Genomic DNA, 19651 nt, shown 5'->3' on the forward strand with positions numbered 1-19651 from the left:
CCCACAGCTGGATGACAGGAATAAAATCATCTCCAAGTCCCTCGCTTCCCTTCACCCTGCATTTCAAACCGCCCTGGTTTCACCTGGGTGAGACACTGGGAGACGGGTTTCTCGGAGGCGATCCCGCCCTCCCCCCGACGTGCGGACAGCTCTCCGGTTTGCGGGCAGCGCCCCTCGGGGGGCTGCTTGCGGAGGGCAGCGGCGGGGGGAGAGCCCCCCCTCGCCCCCGCCTCCCTCCCAACCGTCCGCACGGCTCCCACCGCGGCTGGCACCCCGCGGGACGGCGGCGGCTCCGGGATCCGCGTCTCTCACCGCGCAAAATCCGCCTCGGCGTCTCGGGGCTGGGGCGAGGGCACCAGCGCTCGTAGGAGGAGAGGCGGGGCGGGTCCTCCCAGCACCAGGTATAAATCGGAGCCGCGGATTAAGGAGCGGGTTTGGTCTGCGCCTCGCCCCGGGCACCGGGCGAGCAGCACCGGCGCCGCTGGACAGCGCCGGCAGCCCCGGCCCCCGGGGGGGGGGGCGGGCGCGGGGGGGCGGCCGGACCGCGCCTTCCCCCGAGGGCGCTCCCAGGGGCGAGGGTGGGCTGCTTGTCCTGGTGGCGGTGGCTGCCCCCGAGGCTCAGCGTCTCGCCCTCCTGCCCATCCGGGAGAGGGCTTAGCCAAAGAACTGGAAGGGAAAAGGGAGCGGCACGGGATTTTTTATTCCAGAGCCCCCCGCCGCCACACACCCCCCCGCCCTCACTGCGCCGGCGGACAGTGCTTCCTCTGCGTTTCGGAGGGGAGAAAACTCGGCAGAGAAAAAGAGAGAAGAAGAAAGGCAGGAGGGAAGGGGGAGAAAGTTGGTTGACTTGCAGAGAGGTGAAGCCTTCCAGTGGCTCCCACTCCACTTTGCACTGGAGACCTTCAGTCTGCCCGAAACTGGAGGATGGAGACAGAGCTGCTGCCCGAGCTCGCAGCAATGCCCCTCGGGGGGAATGGGAGCACCCAGCTGGTGCCAGACACAGACCTGCTGCCCCCGGGGAGGGGCACAGCCATGTTCACCATCCGCTGCGTGATCCCCTCACTTTACCTGCTCATCATCACGGTGGGCTTGCTGGGCAACATCACCCTCATGAAGATCTTCATCTCCAACAGCGCCATGAGGAGCGTGCCCAACATCTTCATCTCCAGCCTTGCTGCTGGTGATCTGCTGCTGCTAGTGACCTGCGTGCCCGTGGATGCCTCCCGGTATTTCTCCGAGGAGTGGCTCTTTGGAGAGGTGGGCTGCAAGCTCATCCCTGCCATCCAGCTCACCTCCGTTGGTGTCTCTGTCTTCACCCTCACTGCCCTCAGTGCCGACAGGTAGGAAAGCTGGGCTGCCCCTTCTCACCTCTCTGCAGCCTGGGCTAAGGCTAGCTAGAGCTGGCATGAAAGGTAAAGCACCCCTCTGATAAGGTAACCCTGGTTTGCAGTCCCCTTGTTTCAACTTGCAAGGTGCCTGTGTTTCTTCTTCCCTCACTGACTGATGGTAAGTCTGGTACTAACTTAAGTTACAGGGTTTCTGGAAATGGGTGCACCTGGGCCTCCAGCTTCAAGGATGCCGGCTGCAAGAACTGGGTTTAATCCTGTCTTCTGCACCTTGGGGGTGGTCCTGTAACAGCCCATGTATTGAAATCTTATTCATTAGAGGAAGCTTTTAGATGCTAAATATGACACAGCTACAGTGCTACGTCAACAGGCAGCGAGCAGCATAAACCAAGTCAACACAGAGAGGTTTTTAACTGATTTGTTTCTTTCTGCTGAGAGTGTGTGTGTGTGTATGTATGTGTCTTTGTGCCCTAGTAGAAGAACAGATTACCAGAGGTGACTGCCAGAACTAGTTCAGCCTCTGGGAATTCCGAGGCACCAAACTGTTCTGTTGTAATTGTCAGTCTTAAACTTTTGTTCAAACTATTCATTTCGGCTTCTTCTGAATTTATAGAAAAGAAGAAAAAAAAAAAGAAAAAAACAGAAAAAAACAAAGAAACACCCTTCCCCCCCCCCAAAAAATACCAACTAGAAAGTAACACTTCCGTCTGCAGTACTTGTCAAATTAGGAAGAAACAAAGAGCTGAACCCCAAATTTTTCCTCCCAGATACTATAAATAGGTACTTAAGGGATTTATAGCAACTCGATGGCTGTTGGACTGTGCTTCAGGCCTGAAAGACAAATTCTTTCAGTGTAACTGGCAACCTTAAAATAAATGAAATTATCTTTCTTCCCTTATCTAAGCAATTTTTTTTTAGCCAGAAGTGAAAAAGTTTAATTCCTTCTCCATAGGAATTACCCCATTTTCTTTTGTTGGATCTTAAGCCAAACCAATGCATTGGTGCATGGTGTAAAGGCTTGAGTTTAGTAAGGTTTCTTCACACTTACAGTACATTTCTTTAAAACTTTTAATCCTATTTTTATCAAGTATAAATATAATTTATTTCTTTTTTTTAGCTAATTCAGTAAATTGTTTGATTCCACCTGAGGGTAGTCTTCAGCAGCCATCAATTTCAGTGGTGTTTGTATCAGGACCTAAAATACTTGTATATAAAGACTTTGTAACTTATGAAAATGGGTTATATTTTTGAAGAAGAACTTGCAAAACATGCCTTAAAGTGAACACCCCTAACTCTCTGATTACCTCAGTTAAAGAATATGTCAAAAATTCTTCTTGGAGAGCCAAGAAAACCTTGCAGTTTTCTTTCTGCTTTATTTCCACTGGTTAAAAGTGTGATTGCTGTATCTTATTTGAAAAGGGGAGAAGTTATTTGTGGAGGAGATCATCTCTCTAGTGAAATATAATGTGAGGAGATGCTGGTGGTTTAATATTTAAGGATTCATTGATTTACTTTTTATATAGCTTTGGAGCATTGATTGTTTGCTTTTTGCATATAATTTTATATCCTTTTAATATCGGTGAAGATTCAAGAAGTAATAATGCTGAATCTGTTTACACTGAATGCATTTAGAATTACACATCCTAGAAAACAGCTACAGATGGTGTGCTGCAATCATATAAACTCATAATAAAGATTATCCTCCAGAATTTTGGGCCCCACAGTATAGACAAATATCAGAAGTGATTATACCAAGAATTTAACAACTCAGTTTCTTTAACCTCTGCAGTTTCATTTTCAGTTATTGAGAACAAAACCCATTTATTTTTCAGAAGAGCAGCCACTGACCTCAGAGACCAGTGTCCTGTCTCCTAGGGCCCCAAGTCATCTCTGAGTGAAGCTGGATGGTGTTTGGGTTGGACGTCTACATTTTTGTACGACACTTGTGTTGAACCAAAAGGGAGGCACTGATGCAGAGGAGGTTTTGTCACACTAATTTGTAGCCAGATCTTAATGTGTGTCATCTGGATTAGATTTGTTATGGGTAATTATGTCGGCAGTTCTGGAGTGGTGACAGCATCCTGCACCTAAGAGGTGCTGAGGAGGCAAAGCCTGGCTGGGGCAGTGTTTCCTCCAGATAAGCAAATCTAACAGGATGTTAGCAGTTTGGAAGCAGTGATACTGCTAAAAAGGCTCCATTATAATCCAGTACATCTGGTCTGGTATACAATGTTTTCTCAGTGACCCCTTCTTTCACAGATAATGCTCAAAGTACATTTTAATATACGATCATTAAAGCCTTTTGTGCTTTTTACTCCCTATTACCACAGGACTGTATAGAACTCCAGACACTGGTTACACTAAGGAACAGATTTAGAAATATTTAGAGTTCTTTACAGTGTGCCTGCATGAATTCGGATAAGGGAGGTTGTCTTGGTTTCCACAGTGTAATTAGCACTTATTGTTTATGTGGAAATTGTACATAGCAAGTTACATATATGTGATACATTTATCAACAATGGATACAGAAGCAATAAAATATGAATGATTTGTTACCTACAACTGAAGCTATAAGGAAGAAAAAGTGGTATGCATTGCATATAAATCTTCTCTAAAGCTGCTTTATTTCATATGGCTTTTTGTCCTAGAAGTCCCTCTCAGCATCACTAGTGCTTTCAGTGTGACAAACACGCACCTTCTATCTGGAAGCTTCATTATCTAGTACTGAGATTATTTTTGTGTGTGTGTGTGTACAAACATGATATGTAATTTGTAACAGTGCACCCCAGACCTCCCTAGAGTACTCTTTCAGATTAAAATTGGTAGCATGTGTCAGATCTGCCCAAGATTGCTCATTCCCATCCCAGGAACAGCAGCTGGTCCCATCAAACAGCCCTTCCCACCCTTGAGCTCCCATGGGTCTGGCTGCCATGTGTGGGCAGTGGTGCCCTGCTGCAGCCCCACACATTTTGGGGCAGAGGGAGGTGGGTGGGAGATCAGTGGCAGTGGTGGGGGTAGTGGCAGCAGAGGCGATGCAATGGTAGTGCTGTGTGTTGGCATCAGAGGAGGGTGCGATCTCCCTCTCCTTTGGGATGCAGAAGACAGAACAGCAGCAGTGCTGCTGAACTAGCTGTCCCCTCTCACTGTTTCGGAGGATATGTGCAGGGACAGCACCCCTGCCCCTCATGACCACTGCTCTTATTGATTTTTCTCTGTTGTGGAGAAACCAGACCACCTCTAGAAACCTTAATATTTCTCTGATTTAAAAAACCAAGGAAAAAACAGAGGGTGGATTACAGAAAGAGAAAACCTAATAACTACAGTGGACAGCAAATGAAAAAAGGAAGAGGGCAAAGGGACAAGAATGTACAAAACAAACAAAAATAAAAAGGAACTAAGGGGGCCATAGGGCAGAACATCCCCAATAGCACTCAACACCCTGAAAGTGCCCACAGAGCTGGTGCATGATGGCCAGAGTTGCACTTCCTAGAGGTGTGGTGGGACAAGGAATTAAAAATGGGTCCCTGGTCAAGCTTACTTCTCCAGGGGCATGGACTGCAGGGCTAATGGATGTTGATGAGAAAGTCCCAGGACTTAATGTGGTCTTGGATTACAAGGGTAAAAATAAAGAGGTGAGAGGAGAAGTGTTGCTGGAGGGACTGCAGCATGGCCAGTGTCTCCTCACTGCAAAAAGGACAGAAGCCAGGGATGAACCTGACTTGAACTATCCCATGAACTTGTTCACTGCTTCAGGGAGTGGTTCCAATTTATGTCCATGGTGGGCCATGCAGTTAGTTCAGAATACAAACTGGGCCCATGGGCCTCCTCACCCTCTTCTCAGGGTGAGATCTTAGAATTATAGAGTCATAGAATCATAGAATGATTTGGGTTGGAAGGGACCTTAAAGGCTGTCTAGTTTCATCCCCTCTGTTATGGGCAGGGACACCTTCCACTAGACCAGGTTGCTCAAAGTCCCATCCAGCCTGGCCTTGAACACTTCCAGGGAGGGGGCAGACACAGCTTCTCTGGGCAACCTGTTCCAGTGTCTCACCACCCTCACAGTAAAGCACTTCCTTATCTAATCTAAACCTGCTCTCTTTCAGTTTAAAGTCATTAGCCCTCACCCTATTGCTACACTCCCTGATAAAGAGTCCCTCCCCATCTTTCCTGTAGGCCCTCTTTAAGTACCGTAAGGCTGCTATAAGGTCTCCCCAGAGCATTCTCTTCTCCAGGCTGAACAAGCCCAACTCTTTCAGCCTGTCCTCAGAGGGGAGGTTCTCCAGCTCCCAGATCATCTTTGTGGCCCTCCTCTGGACCCACTCAAGCAGGTCCATGTCCTTCTTATGTTGGGGGCCCCAGAGCTGAACACAGCACTCCAGGTGGGGTCTCATGAGAGCAGAGAGAGGGAGAGAATCACCTCCCTCGATCTGCTGGTCACACTTCTCTTGATGCAGCCCAGGATACAGTTGGCTTTCTGGGCTGTGAGTGTACATTGCTGGCTCCTATTCAATTTTCCATCCACTAATAGCCCCAAGTCCTTCTCTCAGGGCTGCTCTCAGTCTACTCATCACCCAGCCTCTATTTGTGCTTGGGATTGCCTCGACCCATGTGCAGCACCTTGCACTTGGCCTTTTTGAACTTCAAGAAGTTTGCACAGGCCCACGTCTCAAGCCTGTCCAGGTCCCTCTGGATGGCACATCCCTTCCCTCCAGTGTGTCGACCACACCACACAGCTTGGTGTCGTTGGTAAACTTGCTGAGGGTTCACTCAATCCCACTGTCCATGTCACCAACAAAGATGTTAAACAGTGCTGGTCCTGGTACTGACCCCTGAGGAACACCACTCATCACTGGTGTCCACTCAGACATCGAGCCGTTGACTGCAACTCTTTGAGTGCAACCATCCAGCCAATTACTTACCTGCCAAATGTTCCATCCATCAAATCCATGTCTCTCCAATTTAGAGACAAGGATGTTGTGTGGGACAGTGTCAAATGCTTTGCACAAGTTCAGGTAGATGACAACAGTTGCTTTTCTCTTATACACCAATGGTGTAACCCCATCATAACAGTGTCTTTCTGATTTGTGCCTGGGAAGGAATCTAGGGTAAGGAAGTGGAGCACAAGTATGGAAAGGTGTTTCTAAGATGCTTTTCAGAGCTAGAGGTCTGGATGATGCATAAACCTTGGTGTGGAGAGCTGGCTGGAAAAGCTCAGGGGGCAACAGAATGAGTGCTACAGTGTGCACCTCTGACCATCACTGCATTATTTTGTGTGATGATGAAAAGCAATTGTACCCACAAAATGCTAAGAGACCTGGGGTGAATAGATTTTGAAGGAATAAATGGCAGCCCCTTAAAACAGCTTTGAATTTGTCCCACATAGTCTTTGCTTTTCTCTTTGGCGGTCATTTATGCCTCCTTTTTCATGTGATCTGTAAAAAGAGTATTAAATTTAATTCCACTACTGTTCCTACATTGAATTTTCTTTCTAATGAAGGGTTTAAATGTGTTAGCTCAGATACAGTCCTGCTGCACTCTAATAAAGACAGTGAAGCTGAACAGTGGAGTGTAGTCTTCCTAAGAAGTGTGACAGAAAAACAACTTTGATGAGACATATACTTGATTAACCAGGTAACAGTTTTTTTTCATTAGTGCCATGACTCCTTTCCTATATCTTAATAACAAAGGAGTTTGAAAATTTAAATTCATACTTAAAAAACTAAATATAGTGCCTGACTGAGATGCTTCTTCTATGCTATAGATTTGCATAGCTAAACCATTTGATCCTTTTTTTGTTTGTTCATTTTATTTCTTTATTTGCTTTAAATTTGGAAAATTGCTATTTGTATTTTTAAAAGTGCAAAAAGACTCAAAAAACTTCTTGTACAAGTTTAATATCTATGGGCTGACTTCAACTGATAACAAAAACCATTCTGGCTCAGTATGCATGTCAACTGTCTCCTACTTTTGGGGGGGGGTCAGGAAATGTTTTGAAGACATTCAGAAGTGTGAAAAGGTGCCCTAGTAACTACTTTAGCATTTTTCATTAGTAAAATCGCCCTTAATAAAAACTTCTTTTTACTCGTCTTCAGAATCTATTTAAAGTTTCTTTTGTTATGTCAGGTGCTAATTCAGGCTGAAATATAGTGATGGGAGACCTCTAAAATCCTCATTTCTTATTACATATAGTGGAGCAGGTGAAGCAGGAAAGTGGACATGATTTCCTTTTGAGCTCTAATAGCTGATATTCAGGGATTAAAGAGCGTTTACAAGGAAAGTAGTATTAAATGACATTTTGAAAATTACTTATAATTAACCAAAGAATAAAGAAAAAATAATCAAAGGTAAAATGAAATATTGTCTATGTAAGAGAAAAACAATGCCTTGACTGTATATAGTAGATGGGCAAACAAAATTGTATAGAACCAGTAGAACTGTGAAATCTATAAGTATGTATCTTAGAAACCCTAACACTTGAGGTAAATGTGTTGAATGAATGACTTACTGAAGTACATTAAAAGAAACAATGGTCCAGATGTTTCTCTCACTGTAGGCTGTAACAGTATGGTCATAATTATGCAATAACAGGCAAAGCAAAAGAAATTTAAGAGAGGTTGGGCAAGCTTTGTTTCTCGCATTTTTATTAGCTCACCCTTTAGTTTATATGTGCAAACCTGACTCACAAAATAAAGCTTGCCAGAACACCTTTGATGAAATTCTTGACATATTTTGTCAAGTTAAACAGTGAAGCCTGTCTTCACCTGTCCTCACCCCAAAATTTTCTAATTCATTTGTATTCATTCCGTACAGCTAAAAGAAATATGATAGAAAATATTCCAGAAGGAAAAAAAGGATAACAAAACCTGCCTCCCCAACAATGCAGAAGGAATTTTATGTCTGGAGTAGATTAAGGAGTTTCTAGGATAAATTCATCTGAGTCAGGCAATTCAAATCAGCTGTTGGAGAAGTTCCTCTTGTGACCATCTTTACACAGCTGAATATGTTTTCTCAGCAATTTTCCTCTCAAGTTAGGCAATTTTTTCTGAAACTTCATACAGACACACACATCTCTTAAACTCCTGCTTTTGTGCATGTGTTCTGTGTGTGCTCTTCAACTCATATGGAAACAGCTTGGTCGTGAGGATGCCAAAGTGAGAAACAGCTGTGGTGTTTATCCTAGGCAGTGAGCAATGCAATACCTGTGTTGTGCTGGCAGCAGCCAACTTGGCTTTGGTTAATGCAAACGTGAGTGTCCGATAGCCTTTCGTAGGTTGCAGCCTAAAACCTGAGAAACTGTTACAAAACCATTCCTCCTGTTTCCAGTTTCTTTGATCAATTCAGTAAAAGCCTGTGCCAGTGACAGACAAAATAGCTGCTAAACTGCAGATCCAGCTGAATTCTTACCAAGCAGGTCTGAATGTAAATCTCCATACATATATTTTATTTGTTTGCCTCTCCCCATATCATAGTACTCAATTCCCTTATATATTACATTGCAATAGGTTTATCCAAATTGGACTGTTGGAATGTTCAAGTCTGCATTTAGCAGGTCCTCAGAAATGATGTCAAATATCCTCTACCAATGCTTTCTCTAGGAAAAAAATTTCACATGCTTTCTGTAATGATTAATTTTTTAGACAATAATAAATATCTTTTATATAGGTGCAGAGTGATGGAACTCTCAAATATTCTTCCCAAAAGGGATAATTTCATGGAATCCTCATTTTAAGTAGTTTAATTATAGAGGAACTGGTGTGTTTCTCACATAGGTTTTGCTGCAGAACCATTCTTCCAGACTATATATTCCTGATGCTAAATCCTTTTTGTGCATTTTTGTATGTACTAATGAAACAAGGTATATGCAGTCACAGTCCCTAGGTCTAAACATAGAATCATAGAATCATAGAACATATACCTCCACTTCTAATTCCATGCTGAGATTCATCCCAATTTAGCAGTGTGATTACAAATAGCAAGTAAGTTCTTACAAGTTCATGAAATTTGTGGAAGGTAAGAGGAAACCTACTTTGGTGTCTGTTGAAGAGAAGTGTGTTTTTAATTAACTTGACACATCTCATTAGAGAAAATATCCAAGAGACAAACAATCCATTCGAACCTTGGCATAATTACATCTGCTTCATGTAGATTTAATTGTGTATTTCCAGCTTTGTATGAGCATATGTACAAATAAAATTGTGTGTGTGTGAATGTGAGAGAAATGGATTATTCTGCTATGTTGTCATTCTATCTTGTATGATTCAGTTTTGTCCTTCACATGACTATCCCAAAGATTGTTTCATTTTTTTTCCAACTACTTTTCACAGTATTTGTTTTAACATAGTGTCATGTTTGTGCTTCGGCTCCAAGTTTGATTGTATTTTAAGGATTGCTATATTAAATTTTTCCTCTCTGATTTTTTAATGTTCCTTTTTTTTTCTGCTATGGTGTATACTTATTTTTTTCATCTACACTGATTTCAATACAAACTAAGAACAGAAGTTGCAAATTAAACTGAACTGGAAACAAGTTTAAAAGCGACAGAGTGGAGCCTTCTAGGTGATAATACTGGAGCAAATAAATGAAGTTGCAGCTTTTTGTATTTAGAAATTAGAGATTTGGAGTCTAGCTTCTCAAATGGTAATATCTAAGTCTGTTCCAGATACATCAATAGAGGTTTGGTTATTTAATTCTTCCCAGCTTGTTCTAAAAATCATCTGACCATGTAATGTTCTCCTCAATAGTTATGTTATCTGCCATGGCATGGACTATTACTGAATTTATCAGGGAAATGGGAGGAATTGTTTTGTAGCTAACCGCACCAATTTTATAAAGGTAAACTTGCACTGAACATATTTTTCACTAGGGATTTCTGTTTCCAGGTACTTTAGTTTCTGTAACTGATATTTTTATTGACCTTCTGCTCCAGCAGTGATGATTTTATGAGACCTTCTCCATTCAAATATGTATGGATATCATTGCTGGGAGACATGCAGTAAGCATATGGTGGATATGCAGATAAGCATGCATCTCTGTCTCCTCAATCTAAAGGCAGGGGTAACAACAGGATTTGGATCAAGCCCATTTGGGGAAATGCTTCTCTTTCCTCAAACTCCTTTGACCCTTCAAGATTCAGAATATAACCTCTGAAAGAATAAGGCAAGGTTAGGTTTGGTTTTCTAAGATTTTTTTTTCTTACAACAGGATTATAGTGAGGAAGAAGTAATATGACTAAATGGAGAGCACTAGAGGGGGACAGAGCCAAACAGTATGTAAGCTTGTCTAAGCTACACATTGCAATGTCTAGCCTCTAACCTAGGCATTGACTTTCCCCACTTCTATCCACTCATCCTAAGCAGAATCCAAAGTCCAGAATTCCAAATTAGTGTTGGAATGAGGTAAATGCTCCAGAAAGGCAATACAAGCCAAGAGAATACACATGCTAAGCTGCCTTGTACTTCCCGGTGGGAATTGTTATATCCAGGGGTTTGTATGATGCAGCCTACTAAGAGTAAGGTTCTCACCTCATTGATGAAATGTTAATTTTGAGTCACTGTCTAGCAGGCCTAGGCAGTGACTCCCAGACACCCTGGCTGAATGAATGATCTATTTTGTTCTTGGAGAGGCAGGTACCAGAGCTGCCTTTGCCATGGCTGTTTTGTGAAGGCTAATGACTTTGGCATGCCTCAACCATTATATAAACACAGCTTTGAGATCAGGCTCCTCAGCTTTGCTGCGCTTAGTTTCAGGATCCTAATGAAGCTCAGATGCAAACTGGGTAGATCTGATCAAGGGAGCTCCCGACATGCACAGCAGGGGAAATACCGCTATTTGCTTAATTTAAAAGTCAAGAAAAAAGGGGAACAGCAGGCTGAGGTAGGCCAGCCATTGCACAAGGCTTCTGGGTGGTGTTCTTGTAACCAGGCACCTGAAAGTGTGTGGTTTTATTCTATGCACATATGTTCATATGACATATATATGTGTGTATATATTTTTATATATATATATTATGCACCAACAGCGCCAAAACATAGGCCTGAGCACTGGAGGTCAACCACTTGTCAAACTGCTAGTAGAGCAGTCCATGGTGTGTTTTTGACCTGGGTCAATCAATATTCTCCTAAACAATTTCTAGGCATGGTTCAGGACTAAACACAAGCTTAGGGGCCATTACCAACAGAAATGTAAACTACCTATTTAGTTTGGATGTGGTGGTCTCATATAGGGGCTGTCATCATAGTCCAGGGGCTGCCTAAGTATTGTCTAGTTGTTTTGGGTTTTCTTTTTAATTTGTTTTTGAAGGTCATCACAACAAAGTACTCTAGAAAAAAGAGGTAGCACTGCAATGGAGGGACAACTCAGGACTAATCATGGAGCAGTTTCTTTTGAAGTCAAGTGTGTGGGAGGGGAAAGCATTGTGGACACAGCAGAGACAGGAGTAGAGCTTTCCATTCTAATTGGGAGCTGAGAAATACAAGATGGGGAGAAGTAGATAAGCTATACTGGAGTTTAGAAGGTAGCAGCGTGTTATAACTCTGTAGGCAGAGGATATTCTTTTTTTCATCATTTTTTTAGGTTGTGTAGCAGGGAGGAGGTTGCTTTATTATGAAAATATGCTATACAAACAAAACCAATCTGCAGAATGGGCAAGTTTGTGCTTGCATCTGTTGGCAGAAACCACATCTTCAAAGAAAGGAAACTTATAAAAGTATTTCTGGAGTTGGGGGTGCCTTTGCCAGCACTGATAATGATAGAGGATATCGGAATACAGAATTTACATGAAGGCTTTTAATGAAAACCAAATGCATATTTATAATTATTTCCTGAACTTCATGGCAACCTATAATTTTCTTTTTTCATCAGTGAAGTTAGGGAAAAGATGGATTTTGCTTACTAATTTGACTAAATAATTTGCACCCTTACTCTGATTTACCAGTGTTGTTTTATTGATAGAAGATATGTACTTTGTAATTTAAATGGTTGGTGGTATGTTTTAGCCTTACACTGGTTTTATACAAAGGAAGAGGCTGAGTGTTCATTTTGGGAACAGTTCTAATTTCACTCAGTTTACATTTGATTTTATCTGTAACCTGTCTCTTTCTACTCTATGTCTTTTCAGATATACAAACAAGATGATGGATTCTGTAGAGCACTTAGTGCCTTTTCCCTCCCATTGACACTGAGTACTGCACAAGGCTGAGTCCTAGGAAAAAGAGTGCCATCTTGTAGTCAACTGAAGTAGCAAGTAGAATTTTGATAGGATTAAGGAAGAAGTTTTTTGGGCTGAACCCAGCTGTTTTTGTGAAAAAGGGCACTCTGCTCCAATGCATTCCATCTTGGAGTCAGTCATAGGTCAGGGGAAAGCATGCTATTTGCTGAAACAGTGATATATGCCAAGGCACAAATATATGCCACATCTTCTGCTAATGTAAAGGCTCCTGAAAAGGTCTCCTGTTTAGATACTAATCAGACCAAATGCTGCTAAAACAATTAATTGTGACATGGTCATTGTCTTGGGTCATAGGCCTGTGGTCAAAACAGTTTGAAGCACTGCAATGGGAAAAGAGGGGAAAAAAAATCTGTAGTACAAAACATGATTTTTATCCAAAGTCCCCAAACCAGTTCTTCCCCAGGAATGTAAAGTTTTAAATAATTGAGCAGATATGAGGACTTGACGTCACCTCACTTGAACGAAATGAAATAGAAGGTCTGTCTTTATGTAATGAAATCAAGACAAACAGCAATAGGAAGCAAATTATTGAATAATAAGGTCACGGTTTGTGCTGGGGAGCGTTCATGCTTTGTGCAGAAGCTTCTATCCTTCCTATGGCAGTATAAAGGATTTCTTTACACCTTGGTGTCCAGGGAGTTTCTTATTGTGTGTTAGAAGAAATGGTAAACATAAATTAACAGAGACAGTTTACTGAGTGTTATTTTCTACTCCATGATATGGATGAAGACACAGTAAAAATCCTGTCTCTGAATTCAGAGAGGAGATAAACATAAATAAGCATTATTTGTAATTATTTAGTGATAAGAGAGTTTATCATGGTCCTGAGAAAGAGGACTCCAAGGCACATTTTGAGTCAAGTATTCTCTGAAGAAAAAGTTTGCTAGGGTACCAAGACAATGCTCTGCTCCAGACATTTTCATGGCATAGCCAATTGCACTGCTGATTGCCAGCAAACTCACAAGTTGTTTCAAGGTGTAATGGTTTTAAACTGAAAGAGGGTAGATTTAGATTAGATGTAAGAAAGAAGTTCTTCACTGTGAGGGTGGTGAGACACTGGAACATGTTGCCCAGAGAAGTTGTGGCTGCCCCCTCCCTGGAAGTGTTCCAGGCCAGGTTGCATGGGGCTTTGAGCAACCTGGTCTAGTGGAAGGTGTCCCTGCCCATGGCAGGGGGGTTGGAACTAGATGATTTTCAAGGTCCCTTCCAACCCAAACCATTCTGTGATTCTACAATATTTTTATATGCATGTGTATGTATCTACATGAATGGATAAGGAGTTTAATCACCAAATAGAGACATCTAAGTTACAGTTCTTCTCACTCTAAGCTCGTTGTATAGCTAATAGAGAAAAAACAAGCACCTCAGAGGGTGATTTAATGCACCTAAAATCTGAATCACCCTTTGAAAGTACATGTCCACTGACTAGAAAGACCTTAAAATGAATAAAGTTATGTACCTGGAATATGAAACTCTCCTGAGTTCCTTCTTCCTCTTAAACTTTTCTTTAGATAGAGAGAAATAATTTTTCCAGTTCTCAAAACTTGTTCAATTTCAGAAAAAAACCCCACCTATCCCAAATCAAACAAAACTAGAAAGAAAAAAATGAAGCAAAAAAAAAAGCAACCTTCCAAATTACCACAGCTTAGACAAACTGAAATGTTTGTTTAATGTTTAGTTTTTAATGAAAACATTAAAACATAATTAATTCACATTTTGAAAAAAAAAGTTTTCAAAATAAATTAAAAATCTAAGCAAAACATTAAGGTATCCTTGAAATATTTTTCTCAAAGTATATTTGGCCTTTTAAAACTGACCTTTTCTTGTGGGAAGTTTCACTTCGTATCACGTCCTACAACAATTTTTTTTCAATAAAAGAATTCCTGACCAGAGTCTACTTCTAGTCATTTATTTTACTCTGCTGTAGTATGATATTTCCATTCTCTGCAATGCTTCCTGTTTTCATTGTAATGGTTACGAATTTATCAGTTCTGCAAAGATTTATATGTAATCATGAATTATGAGACAGTTTCCCAAAATGTGGTATATAGAGCAGCAGCTTCAAACTATTGATGTGGAAATGTTTATTTAAGAGTTTAATATTTCTGCACAGGCTGTTAGTAGTCATTCCTGCCTGACTTTATGATGCTTATATTCCAGGCGTTACAGCTGGAACAGTATATCTGTGTGTAGAAAGGTGCTGGGGTGGAAAGGCGAGAGCCACCACAGCAGTGGTTGTTGCTGGTCTGGCAAGAGGTGGTTACTGCTGATTATTGCCCTGCGCTCCCAGGGAGGCTGGTGGAATCTGAGAGTGGGGAAGGTGTGGTGGTGGGCAGGAGGGAGTCCTGGGCTGCAGGAGCTGAGGAAGGAAGCAAACTCTGGTGTGCATGAGCTGGTACGAGAGTGAGGTGGAAATATGGAGGTAGGATGTGCATTTGGGGATTTGCTGGGGGGATTTGCAGAAAGTGAGTAGAGTCATGGCTGCTTCTGCACTTTCACCAGGCTGGAACAGGTTGTATCCAGGGCTCCTTTTGCCACCTCTGATGGATATATATACAGATGAAGCTAGAGATTTAGAGAATACAAATTTAAGAAAGGTTAAAAACTCCTTGACATTTCAAATAAGAACAAAATATGACATTACTTTAATCAAAGAAATGAAGTGGCCTTATGCATCACATGTGGAATTTAAAGAGATACCTTTTAATTTGTATCTGCATTTTGATTAATTTCAGATACAAAGCAATTGTAAATCCCATGGACATCCAGACCTCCAGTGCAGTGCTATGGACCTGTCTTAAAGCCATTGCCATTTGGGTAGTCTCCATGCTCCTAGCAGTTCCTGAAGCAGTGTTCTCCGAACTGGCCCACATCAATGACACAGATAATGTCACATTCACAGCATGCATACCATACCCCATGACAGACGACATGCACCCGAAGATCCATTCTGTGCTGATTTTTCTTGTGTATTTCCTTATCCCTCTTGCTGTTATTAGTATTTACTACTATCATATTGCAAAGAGTTTAATAAAAAGTGCTCACAACATCCCTGGAGAATACAGTGAACATTGCAAAAGACAGGTAAGCAATTTGCTTTTTACATCTTGATGAAAGATTTGTGTGCTGTGTACACTTATAAATGAAAGTACAGGAACTATAACATCCAATTTGTTGGGTTTTGCAGATGATTAGTTCAGTTTTCACATGCATGAACTAAGCCAAGGATTATCTGAAAAAACTCATTGTTTTCACAATTACTCAGTATTAAGCCCAGTATGTAAATGAACATGACCAAAAAAAATATAAATTCAATGCCATGAATGCATATTCCTAACAAGAAATGTGATTGGTATATCTGTTTGTATGTGCTGTTAAATGTAAGCATTACTTGTGTTCTTATTGAGGAACAATGTTTTTGTAGTTAATGCTAGTTAGTGGCTTCACCTATCTCTATAGGCTGGCTTCACCTATCTCTATAGGCAGCCAGTTTGGAAAGAAACTTTACCTGAACTTTTTGAGAATTCTTCCTGTTTTATTTGGGCTTGGAAATTAAAAAAACTGACATAGACAGAGAAAATTGTTCTTAGGGGATCTTCTCAGGCCAAGGAGCACTGAAAATATGAACACAGAGCTTGAAATGATTCTTCTTTTGGCTTTCTCAGATATTCTTTCTTGGATACAATTCTGAACTCGCACTTTTCTAATACCCTGTCTATTATAGATGCTATAAAACTTTTGGTATAGGTTCTGTATTCCTTTGAGACAAAGCATTTTAAAATGTTGGATAAAGCCAGCTTCCCTGTAAGACAGAGGAAGCAATAAGATAGGAACAGGCTGTTCATTAGCAGCCTTATATATACAAACTTTTGCTTTATATACAAGCTTTTGCAGTGAAAGTACCTCAACCACTTTACAAAAGCATTAGTATTGATAGAGAAAAATACTTATGCTCATTGAAACAATTCAGAAGGGCTTTCTCTGTCAATATTTTAGAAAATACTTTTATACTCACCAAAATGTCCTTGCATATATAGCATGCACATATTCTTTTAAAAAGAAAGACCACATTCCCTCATGTCCTTTTAGCTCAGCATTTCATTTCTCCTCTAGCCTGTTTCTTGTAAAAAATGCATACATATTAGCACTTCATGTATTATTTTATTTTCTTGTGAAATATAAAGAGACTTTTGGCTGAACCCTCAGGATGGAAACAGTATTTAATTTGTATCACATTTCTGAATCCACATGCATTTTCAAAGTAAGAGCATATTTTTTTCATTCTACTTATTTTTTTTTTTTCTTTTTGTTAATCTATGAGGCTCAGAAGAATAGAAAATTCTGGTGTACTTACATATCTCCCAGCAAGAGGAAGTAAATTCAGACTGTTGCTATCAACTCGCATTTCTTTAGGCCATAGCACAAAAGAGTAACATTCACATTATACCTCTGCACCTTTTAGTCTGCCTTTGCAATCTGAGTGCAAATCCCACCAAATTGGAATGTTAGAGTTTTCCCATCTTTTGTGAGTTCCCCACTGGTTTTGGTTTAGATGGAGCCAAGAAAACTACTTACAAATTTATTTCACAGATTTTGAAACCCTGTTAGAATAAATTGATTTTTTTCAGAAAATTGAGCAAAGCCAGGAAACTTTCCTGCCTTTGCAAAACTTTGATACCTGACATACATAATAAATCTTTTGGGAGGAATATATGGAAAGTTTCTGCCTTTCTTTGGTGCCTTCTACCTGGCCAGTTTCTCTCCTTCTGTCAGTTTGGAACCACTGTGTAGGCTCATTTCCTGTCAGCTTTTCAGCCACTCCTAATATCTACATTGTAATCCATTATACTTCAGCACTGCAATTAAGGTACATTTCTTTCATGTCATTATTGAAGATTAACTGAACCTTTCACCTTACCCTGGAATTAAGATGCTTCAGATTGTATAATGAAGTTTTGGTGCTTTGTCTAGGAGAGAGGTGCAAGCTGAGGCATTTTGGGCAAAATAATGGGATGTAAGTACCATTGTATAGCTAACACTCTAGCAATGTGTCTATATTTCACTCACAATGTCTCTAGATTTCAAAGCCAATGGTTTCTAAATAGCTCTCTAATGAAAGCTAAGTTTCAAGCCAAGCACTGAGATCTCATCAGAAAAGGTTATGTTTCATGACATCCTTTGGTGTGTGCTTTCAGGCTAAAAGCCAATGTTTACTTGGGTCATGAATCACTCTTGCTGTGTATATCATATAGAAAGAGCAACCTTCTGTAACTACAAACAGATAGGATCTTGCACTGAAAGTAAACCAAAAGTGGGAAAGGAAAGTGAATGAGATTGAAAAAGTAATTCAGGCCCTGAAGGAAGCATTTTTACTGGCCTTACTTATGATAGTTGTTAAAGCTGATATAAAGCAAAATGCTACATGTTTTAATTAAGTCTGTTATGTGGAGTAGTTCTGTTCATTGTTGTTCATTTGGGTTCTCTTCATCTTTTTAGATGGAAACTCGGAAACGTCTCGCAAAAATTGTTCTAGTTTTTGTTGGCTTCTTTGCTATCTGCTGGTTTCCTAATCACGTGCTATACATGTACCGATCTTTTAAGCACAATGAGATTGATCCGTCGACAGAACATATGGTTCTTACCTTAGTGGCCCGAGTGTTAAGCTTCTGCAACTCTTGTGTCAACCCATTTGCACTGTATTTTCTCAGTGAGAGTTTTAGAAGACATTTCAACAACCAGCTTCGCTGCAGGAGGAAAGTTCAGCAAGAGAGATCTGCCAGCTACTTGCGCAACTCTTCTGCCATTCAAATGGCTTCCCTGAAAAGCAATACCAGGAACACAGTGACTAGCATGACACAACTGAATGGGCACAACTTGAAACAAGAAATGTCATTATGATTTAATAGGTGTGAATTTTAACTGTGGAATACACTTTTCTTCTGCAGTTTGTAACTCACTTTTGGCTCTCATATGCTTAGACCATCTGAGTCCTCAGAACAGAGGGTCTGTTAAAGTCTGTCCAGTGTGAAATTGTTTCACATCTAGTCTTACTTTTAGATAGAAGTGAAGAGTATGTTTTCTTGAGAAAACAAAACTGTCTGGCTTCATATTGTACTTTAAAGGAGATGATAATATATGTTTAACATAAAAGAATGCAAAATAATGGTTTGAATATTAGCGTAGCTCATCTAACATTGCTTTAAAAAGTATAGATTTTCTGATCTGAAAAATATTTTTAACTGACTATTGATCCAGGCTTATGTCTTACTCTAATAGATTTTGATGATTTTAGCTGTGCTGTGTGTACAAGCATTGTTCATTAAGACTGGTAGGCATTTTTTGACTCAATTAAGGAGCCGTTGCAGTACGTGGATTCTAGTTTCAGATAAAAAAATATTCAAGTATCGAGTGCCAGATCTTTACCTCATTTAGATCTGCCTTGTTCTTTCACTTTGACAGACATACATGATGAGAATTTACTTTTTGGCGTTCTGTTTGCTGTTGAAGTCAAAAGTTTATCTGCTAAAATTACATTCTTTTCCTGATTACACCTCAAAAGAAAAGTGTTGTATGCAACGTGCAGGTTCTCTGGAACTCAATGTCTGAAAGCTCATTTCTCTGATTTGTTAAGTCTATGTCATCATTGGTTTAGAGTGTCTACATGCTTTATATTTGCTACTACTAACCTTGCTGATATCAGTACACAGCTAAGAAGGAGGCTAAGCATAATGGGGTGGCTGAACATTCAAAGAGGTAAAGTTCTGAGTGGCTTTTTCAGAGAGGGTCTGTGGCAGGGCTTCATACAGCTCAGAGCAGTCTCAGAGTGCAGAACCCAGATTACTACTAGATAAAACCAAACTGAAGGAAGTCTTGCAGGAACACATCTAACATACTCTGATCACTAATGATCATCCAGCCCATGGGACCAGACAAGTTCTAGTTTGAAATAACCCCCAAGAAATGAAACATAGGTAGCTGGTATTGGTTGCTCATTACCAGCTGTTTGCTAGGTCTACTCTTCTTGCACACACACTGTTTACCAGTGTATCGGGTCTGGCTGAGCCAGAATTGGTTTTCC

The 19651-nt window shown here is 40.9% G+C and overlaps 1 protein-coding gene across 1 annotated transcript; it reads left to right on the forward strand.

The window, feature by feature from the left end:
• The first annotated feature begins 924 nt into the window (after positions 1-924).
• On the forward strand, positions 925-18471 carry NMBR (neuromedin B receptor). Its single transcript, XM_074820709.1, has 3 exons — positions 925-1340; positions 15309-15657; positions 18070-18471. Exons 1-3 carry the CDS (start codon positions 925-927, stop codon positions 18469-18471), a joined length of 1167 nt encoding a protein of 388 aa, XP_074676810.1.
• Positions 18472-19651: the final 1180 nt, after the last annotated feature.

The sequence above is a fragment of the Strix aluco genome, chromosome 3 (assembly GCF_031877795.1).
Source record: "Strix aluco isolate bStrAlu1 chromosome 3, bStrAlu1.hap1, whole genome shotgun sequence".
NCBI classification, from domain to species: domain Eukaryota; kingdom Metazoa; phylum Chordata; class Aves; order Strigiformes; family Strigidae; genus Strix; species Strix aluco.

What these genes read in the sequence shown, in the direction of transcription:
- NMBR (XM_074820709.1), top strand. Translation starts at nt 925, where the DNA reads ATGGAGACAGAGCTGCTGCCCGAGCTCGCAGCAATGCCCCTCGGGGGG. An exon ending in ACTGCCCTCAGTGCCGACAG is followed by an intron (nt 1,341 to 15,308) that starts GTAGGAAAGCTG and finishes GATTAATTTCAG; the next exon opens with ATACAAAGCAATTGTAAATC. An exon ending in GTGAACATTGCAAAAGACAG is followed by an intron (nt 15,658 to 18,069) that starts GTAAGCAATTTG and finishes TCATCTTTTTAG; the next exon opens with ATGGAAACTCGGAAACGTCT.